Source organism: Hippocampus bargibanti, linkage group LG08 (genome assembly GCF_051943395.1).
Source record: "Hippocampus bargibanti isolate YZ-2025 linkage group LG08, ASM5194339v1, whole genome shotgun sequence".
NCBI classification, from domain to species: domain Eukaryota; kingdom Metazoa; phylum Chordata; class Actinopteri; order Syngnathiformes; family Syngnathidae; genus Hippocampus; species Hippocampus bargibanti.
This window is the reverse complement of record NC_142741.1, coordinates 13,416,553-13,432,416: the sequence shown is the minus strand read 5'-3', so window position 1 is coordinate 13,432,416 and position 15,864 is coordinate 13,416,553. Positions and strand designations below refer to the sequence as shown.

Sequence of the window (15,864 nt, the reverse complement as noted above, 5' to 3'; positions counted from 1 at the left end):
TGTTCAGCACATGCGCATTCACATTTTTCGATTTTAATCCCGACAACAGTGTTCATCCTTCGCGGCTTTGCTATTTGCTAAGAGAGAATTGTATTGCTCATCTTCATTGGCTAAGGGACTGTTGATTAATGTCAACTGTCTCCTCACCTTATCAAAGACGTGAAGGTATATATTATACAGTATACAGTTGACTTTATCACAGAAATTTTGACCAAGAGGTGTACACTGTGGACTAGTTACCAGTGAATCGCAAGGGAAATACTGTATAAATAAAAAAACATTCACATTCAAACATTAGAATAATTCTGAGTCTTCAATTAACCTAAGAAGTTGGTTTTCTCACAACTGTCTATTTCTTTGTCCCCTAATCTGTCTTTCATTTCATATGGTCAATTTACCACTTTACTTTGTTCCGCCTATGCATTTTCATATCTACCTATTGCCCCTTTCCTACCTCTATTCTCTTTCTCTTATCAGATCCCCTCTTCCTCTTTCTCAATCATGTCCAACCTTGAGAGAGAGACAGTGTGTGTGTGTGTGTGTGTGTGTGTGTGTGTGTGTGTGTGTGTGTGTGTGTGTGTGTGTGTGTGTGTGTGTGTGTGTGTGTGTGTGTGTGTGAGAGAGAGAGAGAGAGAGAGACAAGGAGAGAGGGAGTGGAGGAGAGAGGGAGGGAAGGAGAGGAGATAAAGAGGCAACTGAAGAGCTGCGACAGTCCAGTCACTAAGAGTAAAGTGCTTGGGATAAAAAACAAACAAAGAGAAGGTGAAGTAATATTTTACCATCCTCCTGCCGGATGACCTCTTTACTTGTGAACCTGGCAGGAATACAACAGAAGAGTTTTTTTTTCTGTTCTGGAATTACTGTGGAACCTAATTTTGTCTTCAACATCTAGAAGAAGAATAAAAACAAAGACCTTAAGGAAAGGAAAGATGGAATAAAAGCTTAGGTGTTTTCCCAAAGAAGGACAATTACTAAAAAGTATCAAAATATCAAATATTAACTATATTTGCATTGCCTACAGAGGTAAAAAAAACGGAGGGGAAACGGGATATATACAAGGAGCAAAAGTGATGCAGGAATCCCACTTTAGAAAGTTTAGACAGTCTGGAAACGGAGTCAAAATCCCAAGGAACCAACTTTGAAGTGGATGATTGAAAATCGTCATATTTCAAGGGAAAAGGAAAGGCAATTAAAAAGTTTAAAGTGAGGAAGGGTGGACAAGAGACAACAACTAAAAAGATAAAGAGACAATAAAAATTGATCTGAAAAAGCTCAAGGACAACAGAACAAACGAAGAACCGGGAGAAGCTGACTGGCACAATGAAACATTCTCTTCTCATCTTCATCCTCCACTTGGCAGCGCCAACGTTGATGGCAAAAGGCGTGCCTCAGGTGCAGCTGGCACGCTGGGTGCGATCAGGCCTGCAATCTCTGCAGTGGGACCGGCTGCACCACTGTCTCCGCATCTCTTCTCACTCCGAAGCCGAGTGCCGGCGACTCGCCCACTTGTCTCCTTCCTCCGTGGTTGTCTACATCTCTGAACCGCGCACTGGTGAGTGATGAAAGGATTTATGAGGACCATAATCTGTCATCTCAATTTTGGTCAAATGTGAAAAAAAATCTCAGGTAAAACAGAGGATATCGAGGAGAAAATTGAGAGACTGTTGTGAGAGGTGTGTGTTGCTCCAGGTTTGTAAGTTGTACAGGTACCAGGACCATCCGATTTATGACCGGCTCGACTGATGACCACCCGACTTACGACCACGACCGCCAGACCGTATTCTTTTCAATTTAATTATACGCCTGGCCCTACAACGCGTTAGCAGCCCGGCAACGCATACTGTATTTATTTTTTTACCCAAGACCGTAACTATGGCCCCAAAGAGAAAATCCACTTCATGCGATGGAAATCCTGCCAAGAAAGCAGGGAAAGCACTGACGTTGGAGATTAAAATGTTCTTTTCCTTTCGGCCTTTCCCTTCAGGGGTCGCCACAGCGAATCAATGTCCTCCATCTATCCCGGTTTTGTGCATCCTTTTCTCTCACACCAGCTACCTTCATGTCCTGTTTGACCACATCCATAAACCTCCTCTTCGGTCTTCCTCTCGGTCTCCTGCCTGGCAGTTCAAGATTTAGCATCCTTCTCCCGATATAGTCGGTCTCTCTCCTCTGGACATGTCCAAACCATCTCAGTCTGGCTTCTCTGACTTTGTCTCCAAAGCCTCTAATATGAGTTGTCCATCTAATGTACTCACTCCTGATCCTATCCAACCTGGTCACTCCCAAATAAAACCTCAACATCTTCAGCTCTGCTACCTCCAGCTCTGCTTCCTGTCTTTTCTTCAGTGGCACTGTCTCCAGTCCAAACATCATGGCTGGTCTCACCTCTGTTTTATACACTTTTCCTTTCATCCTAGCGGAAACCCTCCTATCACACATAACACCAGACATTTTTCTCCAGCCGCTCCACGTTGGAGATTAAAATGAAAGTGATAAAATAATTTGAAAGAGGGAAAAAGTGAATTTCATCGCTCAAGATTGATAGATCTTTCTCTCTGGTTCATGGCTCTTCACGGTGTTAGAAGATGGTAGTAAAATCAGCACAAATCAAGGTGATGAACAAAAAGATTATTTTAATCTCTGGACAGCATATATATACATATACAGAGGGCAGGAATGACATCCTTTCAAAGGGGCCTATCAGCTACGAGATAGAAGGGTGAAATATAATATCAGACTGAAATAAAAATGGTTGAGTAACGGTACACACTACAGATATGCAAGGTTATAAAATAAACGACATACATATATAGACTAAACTAACATAAAAATAGGATGCCGAGAGATGAAGAAACATAGGATGTTTGAGGATGTGTCTCTAAAATCGTTCTATTGTAGCAGTTGAGGAATGAGAACACACGGTCGATTGGAGTACGTCTTTATTCCAACTGCTAACAAGTAGAAAGAGAGACAAAACGGAAACTGCAGTGAAATATATGTGATATAAACCCGCCCCCTCACCTGCTGGGTGAGATGTCTGGTCCTAGTGCCCGCCACACAGCCCCCCCCAGAACACCCAGAAGGACAGTCAAGGCGAAAATCTTGCAGGGGGCTTGATCAGCCTGCCACAACGACTATGCAGTCCGTCGTTCGGTGGTGAAGGTGAAATTGCTCGGGCAGGTGATCCGGGTGAGAACGACACTCAACCCTGGCATGCCGCGGAGAGGCTGGAGGTTTTGGAGGGCGTCCGCGACGTGGGACCTGGGCCGGCGAAACGTCCTCGCCTGCAATTATGTGAGCCGGCTTGAGTGTGTCTATTGAAATGCCCTCCCTTCTCCCACCCATATCGAGCACAAAACTCTTTTCCCCGTGTTCGAGCACTCTAAACGGGCCATCATACGGCGGCGGGAGGGGAGAGCGGTGGGCATCATGACGCACGAAGACGAAACGGGCTGACCTAAGAGCAGACGGAACGAATATTTTGGGGACGCCGTGGTGAAATGGTGCTGGAGCCAGGGGCTCCCCTGGCAAAAGGGGGAAAGAAGGTGCACCCGAAGCTTCAGGCAGAAATTCACCAGGGATGCGGAGTGGCTGACCGAGTACTAACTCTGCCGGAGTGGCGTTAAGGTCTTCTTTAGGAGCTGAACGTAACCCGAGCAGGACCCACGGAAGCCGGTCAACCCAGTTACCGTCCGATAGTGCGGCCCGTAGCGCGGCGTTAAGTGACCGGTGGAAACGTTCACACATCCCGTTAGCCTGTGGGTGGTAGGCCATAGTGCGGTGTACCTGCACACCCAAGGACTGCGCCATGGCCGACCAGAGCTCGGACACAAACTGGGGGCCTCTGTCCGAAGTGATATCAGACGGCGTGCCGAAACGTGCGACCCAGGATGACAGAAATGCGCGGGCAATGTCTGTCGAGGTTGTGGAGGACAGGGGGACAGCTTCCGGCCACCTAGTGGTCTGATCGACCATAGTGAGGAGATGTGTGCAACCCTGCGAAGGAGGGAGGGGCCCGACCAGGTCCACATGGACGTGGTCAAATCTCCTGGCCGGAATCGGAAAAGTTTCTAGGTTCGCCCAGGTGTGCCTGTGGACTTTGGCGCGCTGACATGCCACGCATGCAGCTGCCCACTTTCTGACGTCCTTTCTTAACCCAGGCCAGACAAACTTGGCCCCAAGTAGTTTGACTGACGCCCGGACGCCAGGGTGTGAAAGGGAATGAATTGAATCAAAAATTTGCCGACGCCACTCCTGCGGAACCACGGGACGAGTGCGACCCGTAGACACATCGCAGAGGAGAGCGGGACCCCCTTCACACACTGCCACCTCCTCCAGTTTCAGGGCCGTGCCTGCTGCCTTGAGTTCGTGGATGTCCAGATCCTCAGATTGGGCCGTGGCCATCTCTGAGAAATCCACCCCGAGCTGGACTGGACAAACGATCGTGCGTGACAGGCAATCGGCCACAGGGTTACATTTGCCGGCCACATGCCGAATGTCTGTTGTGAATTCGGAAATAGCCGCTAGATGCCGTTGCTGTCGGGCCGACCACGGTTCGGTCACCTTGGACATGGCGAATGTAAGGGGTTTATGATCTACGTAGGCGGTGAACCGGCGCCCCTTGAGGAGGAAACGAAAATGGCGCGTTGCAAGATAGAGTGCTAACAACTCTCTGTCGAAAACACTATACTTGCGTTCGTTATCTTGCAGCTTCCGACTGAAAAATGCAAGGGGCTGCCATTCGTTCTCCACAAGCTGCTTAACCACCGCCCCTACGGCAACATCAAACGCGTCGGTAGTCAAGGCCACCTGTGCGGTTGAGATCGGGTGGACCAGAAGAGTTGCACCCGCAAGAGCTTCCTTGGCTCATTAGCCTTCTTTTTTCTCAAGGCGCCGTAGAGGGGTTGTAGGAGGTCGGCTGCGTGAGGAAGAAAACGGTTGTAAAAATTTATCATGCCCAAAAACTCCTGCAAAGCTTTAACTGTGGCTGGGCGGGGGAAACTCACCACAGCCTGCACTTTGGCGGGTAAGGGGATGGCACTCTGTGGAGAAATGCGGTGCCCCAAGAAATCGATCTTGGGCAAACCAAATTGGCACTTCACAGGGTTGACGATGAGGCCATGCGCATCAAGACGCTTGAAAACCATCCTTAAGTGCGACAGGTGTTCCTCTGGTGAAGGGCTGGCCACAGGAATGTCGTCGAGGTAGACGAACACAAAATCTAGGCCTCGCAAGACTGAGTCCATCAGTCTCTGAAAGGTCTGTGCCGCCCCCTTCAGGCCAAAAGGCATACGGAGGAATTCAAAGAGGCCAAAAGGGGTTATTACTGAAGTTTTGGGCACATCTTCTGCCCGTACCGGAACCTGGTGATAACCGCGAACGAGATCAACTTTGGAAAAGATCACGGCTCCGGCCAAACGTGCGGAAAAGTCCTGGATGTGCGGAATTGGGTAACGGTCGTGTGTGGTTACATTATTAAGCCGACGAAAATCACCGCACGGCCGCCAAGAACCGTCACTTTTGGGCACCATGTGTAATGGTGAGGCCCACGGGCTGTTGGAACGCCTCACGATGCCCAAACGCTCCATCGTCGCGAACTCCCCTTTCGCCATTGCCAATTTTGCCGCGTCGAGGCGACGAGCGCGGGCAAAAACTGGCGGGCCAACCGTGGGAATGAAATGTTGTACCCCGTGTTTTGTATCAGCATTGGAAAAGGCGGGTGTGGTTAACGACGGATAATCGGTCAGCAGGCGTTCATAAACGTTACCTGACGTTAAATAATTTGCGTGCGTCAATGCTCCAAGCCCTCCAGCCTCACATGGGAAAGTGGCGAAAGAGATGGCGTCGATCAAACGACGGTTAGCAATGTCCACAAGCAGTCCATGAGCGCATAAAAAATCCGCGCCGATTATCGGAACTGTAATCGAGGCCACAATAAAGTCCCACTCGAATTTTCGTTCGTGGAAACACACAGTTACCGACCTGGTGCCAAAGCTGGCGATGGGCGAGCCGTTAGCTGCGCGCAGGGGAGGCCCACATCCACCTGCCGTCTTGTCCGAGGCCGTGGGCGTCAGCAGGCTTACTTGTGCCCCGCTGTCCACCAGAAAACGTCTACCTGACGAGGAGTCTGTGATAAAAAGCAGCTCGCTTTCGTTGCCGGCACCCACGGCCGCTATTGGGTGCCGGCGCTGGCGTTTCCCGGAGCCTCGTTGGTGCAGGGTGGTGTGCAGCGTCGGGCCTTGGCGCCAAACCGCTGGTGGAAAAAACAGAGGGCTTTCTCGTGTCGCTTCCGCGTGACCACTCCGGCTACTAGGGTCGGGTAGATGTTCGCTGCCGCTCCGCCGAGGGGTTCGGCCGTCACGCCTTGCACGGCGAACCTCCGTGTCGCCAGAAGCACCCGGTCCGCTTCTTCAGCCAAACCTCGGTAGTCGCCGGTGGCTAGGCACGTCGAGTTGGCTAGCACGGCGCGCACAGAGGCCGGTAGCTGGCGAAGGAACACATGGGGGAACAGGAATCCGCCGTCATCCGAACCTAGTAGCGACAACATTTTGTCCATCAGGTCCACTGCTGTTCCGTCGCCGAGTCCGGGAAGAGAAAGAAGCCTGTCTGCTCTCTCAGAGGCCGATAACGTGAACCGTCGGAGCAGCAGGTGTTTGAGCGCTGCGTATTTTTCGCTCGGTGGAGGTTCACGCAAGAGAGGCAGCACACGACGAGTCGTCTGTTCGTTGAGAGACGCCACGACCAGATATTTCGGCTCATCTGTCGTGACGCCTCGTAGGTGGAAAAGCGCTTCCACATGTTGGAACCACGAAGCCGGGTCGCTGTTCCAAAACTCGGGCAGCTTCGCGGCGTAGGCGGCAGCTGCGAGCTGAGGCGCCGGTTGTGGCGGCATGGCCGTGGAAGATATCTCTTCGTCTGCTGCCATGAACATTTCGAACGTCGGGGTTACCAGTGTAGCAGTTGAGGAATGAGAACACACGGTCGATTGGAGTACGTCTTTATTCCAACTGCTAACAAGTAGAAAGAGAGACAAAACGGAAACTGCAGTGAAATATATGTGATATAAACCCGCCCCCTCCCGTACACCTGCTGGGTGAGATGTCTGGTCCTAGTGCTCGCCACACTATCACAGATCATTAGTTTTCCCATTCAACAGTATCGACCATCTTAAAGGATAAGGACCGCATCAAGGACGCCGTGAAAGCAGGAGCCACAATCAAGTCGACAATTATAACGAAGCAGCGTGAAGGACCAATCGCCGAGATGGAAAAGATGCTCTGCCTGTGATTAGAGGATAATGGACAAAGGAATGTAAAAATTATGTTGCGAGGAGTGCAAAGTAAAGCAACGAGTTTATTTAAAATGTTGTAAGAGTGTGCGGGTAAAGAAAGTGCTTCTCTTGAATTTATAGCAAGTGACGGATGGTTTTGTCGCTTTTGTGAATATGACCAGGTCTATAACATGATATCGAAAGGTGAGGCTGCTAGAAGTTATGAAGCATTCGTAGGTGACTAGGTAAGTTAATTGTAGATGAAGGGTATTTGCCAGAGCAAATTTTCAACATTGATGAAACAGTGTTATTTTGCAAGAAAATGCCAAAAGGGTCGTATATCAGCAAGGAATTTTAAAGTGCACCAGGACATATGCTTGTCACGGTTTGCAAGGTGGTTGTTGAGAAAGTTAGATTGTATCCTCATTTTATGTAACGCTGTAATACTGAACTGATCTAGTAACCTAGCCACGACGCGACATCACATGACTTGACAGCGATAAAAGCCAGTTTGTGTGTCTATGTTTTGGACTTCTCGTACGACGGTGAACGCAGCGGTTGCTGTCTGTGCTTCGGCAAATAAATATCCTACTTGTATGATCTAAACAAGAGGACCTTCTCGACTCTTTATTCTCCCAAATGCATCGCGAAAGTGGTGAAGATCTCAACGTGTTATGGGCCCAGGAGACGTTTGGGAGATAAAGTGAAGCCAGAAGTGTATCCAGACTTGAAAGAGTGGTGAGCAAACGAGGCTATCGCTAACCGGCTAAACAGCGGTCAAGATGGATCAAGGAAGGGCAAGCAGGCACCTTCGACTGGCATTCGACGGAGATGAAGAGGAGTACGAGATATGGGAAACAAAAATGCTCGGACATTTTCATTTATTGGGACTAAAGAAGACCGTGCTAAGCGAGCCGGCGACGACTTCCGATATGGCTACGGATGCAGAGAAAAATGCCGATGCGTATGCCGAATTGATAAATATGCTTGATGACAAGAGCCTCTCACTAATAATGAGAGATGCACCTGATGATGGAAGAAAATCTTTGAAGATATTGAGAGAATATTATGCCGGGAAAGGAAAACCGCGGATAATAAATCTGTACACCACGCTCACGTCGCTTCAAAAGAGGAACGATGAAAGTGTTACAGACTATATCATCAAAGCCGAAACCGCCATTACAGCACTCCGAAATGCAGGTGAAACTTTGGGAGATGGACTACTTGTTGCCATTGTATTAAAAGGACTACCAGCAAGTTTCAAGCCATTTGCAATCCATGTAGCGCATTCAAATGATGAAATCAAGTTTGCAGATTTCAAGACGAAGCTACGGAGTTTTGAAGCCACTGAGAAAGTGAACAGAGTCAGGGGACAGTGTGATGAAGACACAGGGTCGGAGTGGACGACAAACCACCAAAACCAACACCCGTGACCAGCACAGTGATGACACAAGCATAGTGTGTTTCAAGTGTGGGATCAAAGGCCACAAAGCAAGAGAATGTCGACAGAAAAAGCAAGACACATAAAGACGCAACATGCAGGCGTAAGGACAAGGACAGACGAGATGACGCCAGTAAAGCGTCAGAAGATGGCGACACCGACAACACGCTCAAGATGAAGGACGGCGAGGCCAGATCCAGGGAGCAGTTGGGTCACGACATCAGAGAGCGAGGATTGATGGTGGACACGGGAGCCACTTCGCATATCATCACCGACGTGACCATGTTCAAGAATTTCGACAGCACGTTCAAACCGGAAAGACACCGCGTGGAGCTGGCGGACGGCACACAATGCAGCGGAGTCGCACATAAAAGAGGAGATGCTGAGGTCTTTTTGATAGATATCAAAGGACAAAGACATAAAGCAACCCTGAGAGACGCTTTATACATTCCTTCATACCCCCATGACGTTTTCTCTGTAAAGAAGGCAACCACCAACGGGGCAACAGCGATATTTAAAGAAGGTAAAGATTCACTGATTACGAAAGGTGGGACAAAATATGGTATACATGTGTATGGAAAGTTGTACTACTTACATACTGAAAATAAGCCTAATGACAAATGTAACACGTGTCGTGATATACGAGAATGGCACGAGGTATTAGGCCACTGCAATTACGATGATATTCTTAAATTGCAGAATGTGGTTAATGGCATGCAGATTAACGGTAAAGCATGTAAACCTGAGCAAGAGTGTGAGGTGTGTATTCAGGGGAAATTCACTCAGAATAGAAGCAGGAATCCTGATAGAAGAGCCAAGAACCCTCTCGAGTTGATACACACTGACCTTACAGGCCCTATGCGCACCGAATCCATTGATGGGCATAAATATGCAATATCATTTACTGATGATTACTCCGGTGCAATGTTTGTCTATTTTCTAAAGAAGAAAAACGACACGGTAATCGCGACAGAAAAGTTCCTCGCAGATGTATCCCCATATGGGACAGTCAAGCGTTTGAGGTCAGATGGAGGAACAGAGTACACAAGCAGTGATTTCCAAACACTGATGAGGCAAAACAAAATAAGACATGAGATGTCAGCGCCCTATTCGCCGCACCAGAACGGGACAGCAGAGAGGGGCTGGCGTACTCTTCTTGAAATGGCAAATTGTATGCTAGTTGAAAGCAAGCTTCCAAGAGAGCTTTGGCACTATGCACTACAAATGGCCGCACATGTACGCAACAGATGCTTTAGCAGGCGTACAGGGCAAACTTCTTATCAGATGATAACGGGTAAGAAACCTAATGTATCCAAACTGCAAAAATTTGGATCTTCATGTTATACATACAGACAGGAAAGGGGAAAACGTGATCCCAAATGTGATCCAGGACTTTTTGTGGGGTTTGATAAATATAGCCCTGCACACCTGGTTTACAATTCAAACACAAATAGAGTGCTAAAACATAGGCTTGTGAAGTTTGTGAACAAGGTAGCTGTGGAGAAAGAGACGCAGACAAATGAAACAGATGAAAACACATATTACGGCATGAGACAGCCTAAGACTAGTGAGGTCTTTCAGGAGCCTAATAAAAGAGCCCAAGAGTCATGTGTACAAGACAGGGATGCACGCGAAAGTGCAGTCACAGAGCCAAATGAACATAAACTCACACAACAAAGTGACACAAATGATGAACCTGAAAATGGAAGGTATCCTACTAGGGAAAGAAAGAAACCTAGTCACTTTGGTGATTTTGTGATTGAATATAGCGATAACGATGGGGCACACACCACAGTAGATTACTGTTACAGAGCTGTGTGTGGTGCTCCGCAAATATATGCAGAGGCTAAGAGATCAACTTATTCACAAGAATGGGCAAAAGCCATGGATGAGGAAATTCAGTCGTTAAATGACAACAACACATTTACTGTGACAACCCTACCTGCGGGCAAGAAAACAGTGGGGGGTAAATGGGTATATGCTATCAAACGTGATGTAGATGTCAGAGACAAATATAAAGGACGATTTGTAGCAAAGGGCAAGAGCCAGGTGGAAAACATAGACTATGGAGAGACATTTTCACCAACAGCCAATCAAACAGGTATAAGAGTGGTGCTTCAAAAAGCAGCTCTGGAAAATGGAGAAAAGGATGATGGTCTAGTTTACAAACTAGAAAAATCACTTTACGGTTTCAAGCAATCTGGCCGAAAAGGGAACAAGGTCTTACATGATTATTTAACCGATAATGAGTATAAGCAAAACCCAGGTGATTATTGTATGTATGCCAAAGAGTCAAGAAGTGACAAGGTAATCATAATCATATGGGACAGTGATTTCATTATTGATGACTACCAATACGCAAAAACAATTGTGTTTAAATGTGAAATGTGTAAGACAGAGTTCACCTGTGTAAGACAGAGTTCACATTGTTCTGTTTATCTTGGTTTACATTACAGCAAACTGAGTATAAGTGGGGGTGTTGAGGAAGTTGGATTGTATCCTCATTTTATGTAACGCTGTAATACTGAACTGATCTGGCAACCTAGCCACGACGCGACATCACATGACTTGACAGCGATAAAAGCCAGTTTGTGTGTCTATGTTTTGGACTTCTCGTACGACGGTGAACGCAGCGGTTGCTGTCTGTGCTTCGGCAAATAAATATCCTGCTTGTATGATCTAAACAAGAGGACCTTCTCGACTCTTTATTCTCCCAAATGTATCGCGAAAGTGCTGAAGATCTCAACAGTGGTGATGGCAGTTGTGGATCCCAAAAAGCAGGCAGGGGGGAGCAGCAGGTTGTATTTGAGAAATTGTATTAAAATAAAGTCAATAGGAACAAAATCTAAAACATCAAAGTCATTCAAACAGAAAACTACAAAGTATCAAATAAAAACCAAGAGTAAAAGTCTGCCAAGATGAACCTAACAGTGCACAGCACACAATGCATATACAATGCACAATGCATACAATTGCATACAAAGCACACAATGACCCGACCCCGAACGGTCGTGCCGGGAGTCCTTTTGACTGCGACTGATTGGAACGACCAGCACCTGCGAGGCTGCAGGCAGGGCTGACAGCGCTACCCGTTGGTCGCCAATCCGAACGTGGGAGTCTGCCACTGATCAGGACGACCAGCACCTGTGCAGGTGCAAGCGAGGCCGACAGCGCCACCTGTTGGTCGCCAACCAGATCATGACAATGCCATAAAAGAAAGATTCATGTTGTTGTTGGGTAGTAATATTGCTGGCCGTAAATTGAAAACGTTTCTCATCGCTCTCAGAAAACCCATGTGCACGTAAAAATGTGTACAAACAGGCACTTCCTGTTTACGATCGTAGTAACCGCAAGGCGTGGATGACTATGGCCCTTTTGAGGACTGGTTCCAAAATTCTTTTATTCCTGAAGTGCGGGAATATTATATAATATATCGTTGTACTAAATTCATCCTGTCTACTTGATAACTAATGTTAAGCAGATTCCTTACTTACAGACAGTGTATTGTCGGTGTTCAAATACCTGACATGTTTCGGCGACTACTTCCGCCTTCGTCAGAGTGTCACGGATGTTGCTGTGACGCGCCATTTTCAGCTGGTGTTGCTATGAGGGCGTGACCTACCTGTCAGAACTGACAGGCAAGCCACGCCCCCCGCTGTCCGCTCGTCCCTCCAGGATGCTGCTCCAGGTAGTAGAGAGCATGTAAGCTCCCTCATCCCTGTTGATGGTCCTTGGTCCTCGCTTTCGGATTTCAATGGCCTCCCTGATCCAGCGCTGATGTTTTTTGTCTTCGGTGCGGATGACTCTGGCCTTCTCCCAGTCCATGATGTGGTTCTCTCTTTTGCAGTGGTCCGTGATGGCTGATTTATGGTGCTCCTGTTGTGCTTGTTCTTTTATTGCTCTTGTTTGGATTGTTGCCGTCTCCTTCTCGCACTCGTTCTTGTGCTCTTTTTTTCTTGTATTGAAACTCCTTCCTGTCTCCCCGATGTATGATTTATTGCATGACTTGCATGGGATTTCATATATTGAGTTACATTTGTTTTCCGGGAGTATTTTGTCCTTTGGGTGTACCAAGGTTTGACGGAGAGTTGTGTGTGGTTTGACCGGTGTGTTTATGTTGTGTTTCCTCAGTGCCCTTTGTATGCGTTCTGTGATTCCTCTTATGTACGGTAGTGTTACCATTGCTCTGTGTTCTTGTTTGTTTGTTTGCTTTTTCTTTCTTCCCTGTCTTGTGTTGTTTTTGTTTTTGACCTGCTCTGCCCCTTTAGTTATTGCCCACTGGGGATAATATGGGGATATATAATATAACAACAAATGAGTTCCATTCAAGGTTTTGTTAGTGCTTGATAATGCCTGTGGCCGTCCTTCTTACTCGGATGTTATTCACCCCAACGTAAAAGTTGTTTACCTGCCCCCTAATCCAACCCTCCTAATCCAACCCATGGACCAAGCGGTTATTTCAACATTCAAGGCGCACTCCTTGCGCATTTCCTTCGAACAACCCATCAAAACCATGGATGCTAACCCTGATATGGATTTCCGAGTTTATTGGAAGACATACAATATCGACCACTGTATAAAGCACGGCGTGTGGAAGCATTGCAGAAAGCGTTTCCTCCGAGATTTTGTAGGGTTCGATAGCGAAGAGGAGATAAGCGACGTTAGGCCCCAGCTGGAATTAGGCCCCAACAAAAAATAAATTGATGAACTCATAAATGAATAGCCTGAAGAATTAAGCATTGAAGAGTTGTTCGCAATAGATGAAGAAAGAAATGCTGAAGAAGAAAGAAGAGAACAAGAAAGGGAAGTTGTTGAAAAAGTGCCTGAAAGAAAGTTTACGATAAAAGGTTGATCTGAAGCCTTTTCCATGATGAGCATGTGTATCAAAACGGACTGTTACCCCCAGCGCGGAAACCTCTCGTCCTGCTTCATTCAGTGTCGCCTCTACCCGCTCTGCGCCACCCACCACTTTTCATCAGGCATCCTCCCCCGTGTATCAACCATCATCCATGCCGCCTCCTCTCCTGCTTCACCAGAGCTGCCTGAACTTTCGTACGCACGAGGACAACGTGGATGATTTACAGCCAAACGCCAGTGGACTTTAAATTGTTTGTTGTTGTTTTTTGTACCAACAGCATATTTTGTCTTAATAATCATGCTGTATTCTTTACGTTTTCTTTAACCCACCATATAAAATCTAAATATAAAATATACATTGATAATATGAAATATAAAATGATAAAAATGACACTAAAACAAATAACCTTTATAAATAAACTGTAAAGAGTTTGGTATATACAGTAATAAAAATTGATAATATAAAATATAAAATGATAAATATTACACTAAAAGGTATAAAACTTAGAAATGAACTGGAAGCAGTTTGGTATCTAATCGTATTCAATTGAAAAAGTTGCTTAAAAACAACAGATCAACATTGTCTACTATCCTGTAATATAACCCTCGCGTCGGCCATTTTGAATGAATTTTGATTTACGACCAATTTAATTTATGACCGGTTGGTCGGAACAGACCCCGGTCGTAAGTTAGATGGTACCTGTATTAACAGTGCTCTAAGTGAGGCAGGGGGAAGTCAGAATTGTTATTCCACTTATTTGACAATTGCCAGGTGACTTAGGCGGTGTGTAACAGGACGTCATGAGGGGAATTGATTATTCATTCATTCATTCATTCATTCATTCATTCATTCATTCATTCATTCATTCATTCATCATGTGTTTTTGGTTTCAAGTGAGAAGAATCATAAAAGTTACCACGTTCATGACCATCTAAATTATAATTGATCATATATGTCAAATCCATTAATAAACATGTTACGTAAAGGACAACCGACGTCACTTTTTTGTTTCTTAACTGACATCAGAAAAACATTTTATAGCATCTAAAATACCCAAAACACGCAGGTCATTTTGAAGTAGTTTTAGGACACGTCACCTCATCTTTATTTTTGTTTTGCATTTGACTAAAAATATGAGCCAGCGTGTTTTGGGTATTTTAGATGCGATAAAACGTTTTTCTGATGTCCGTTAGGAAACAAAAAAATGATGTTGGTTGTCCTTTAAAGGACAACCGACGTCACTTTTTTGTTTTTTAACTGTCATCAGAAAAACGTTTTATAGCATGTAAAATACCCAAAACAGTATGATATTTTTAGCCAAATGCAAAACACCAATAAAAATTACTTAAAGTGGCCAAAATCTGCTAAAAATTGAGCTGCGAATTGGGCATTTTCAGAAAGTCCCGCCCCCAGTTCATGACATCACGCCAAGACGTCTTGCATTGCTGGAGAATCAAAACAATGGCTTCAGATTCGGAGAATATTCTTGTTACACATCCAGTTATGAATACGATTCAAATAGTTCTGAAGAGGAAAGCATACATGTTTGTAATTGATTAAAGAAGTCCTTCCGTGTCATTTTGAGGCATCTGGACTGCAATGTAGCGTCCCAGAAACGAGGCAGAAAATGGCGACCAAGCTCCCTGTGAGGAATTAATCAGCCCGTTTCCGCAGTTTGATAAATTTCTTAGATGGGGCTTGGTTGCCCTCTTCTGGCTCTTTTTGGTGCAACATGACGTTTTCAGACCAAACAAGCACAGCAAAATGCATTGACGTGATGGAAGGACTGCTACAATGTGTCCTTTTTTTCGGTCAGGGGCGTTCCTTCAGTGACGTCACATACGGACTCGTCACCAACTCAAAAACAAGACTTCCGGAATATTCAGTGCAAGTCTTAAAACGTAAAATATAGCTATATGCGGTGGAATCTTTGTAAAATACGCTCATTTGTCATTTGAAGCCATTTTACAAATTATGGACACAACTTGTCCGGAGACGTCGGTTGTCCTTTAATGCCTTGTGTGGTCATTTGATCCATTCCTAACAAAGTGTCCTCATCACTGCATAGTCTGGGTTTAAGTCTGGGTTCATTTATGGTGTGGACTGTTTTCAACCAATGACTGGAAAATTTACCTCTTTCAAAATTTCCGCCCACTCTCAGCTCTTCATTCTTCTCGTTGTTGTTTTTCTGCCACACACTCGACTTGTGAGAGACCGCCTCGCCAGGGACAAGTGAATGGCATGTACCAATGCACACTGAAAAAAAAGAATGAAGAGAGAAGTTGATCAAGAGAT

At 46.0% G+C, this 15,864-nt stretch overlaps 1 protein-coding gene across 2 annotated transcripts in view; it reads left to right on the top strand.

Moving 5' to 3' along the window:
- The first annotated feature begins 62 nt into the window (after positions 1-62).
- LOC148894582 (uncharacterized) overlaps positions 63-15,864 on the top strand; it is a 32,388-nt gene continuing 16,586 nt past the window's right edge. The window contains exons 1-2 of one of the 2 annotated variants that reach the window (XM_089002885.1): positions 63-165; positions 1,361-1,552. In XM_089002885.1, coding sequence (XP_088859011.1) covers positions 129-165; positions 1,361-1,552 — 229 coding nt within the window. In that variant the 5' untranslated portion in view covers positions 63-128. Of the gene's footprint in view, positions 166-721; positions 1,553-15,864 lie in introns of those variants that run through there. The other variant, XM_089002884.1, reaches the window with a different exon arrangement.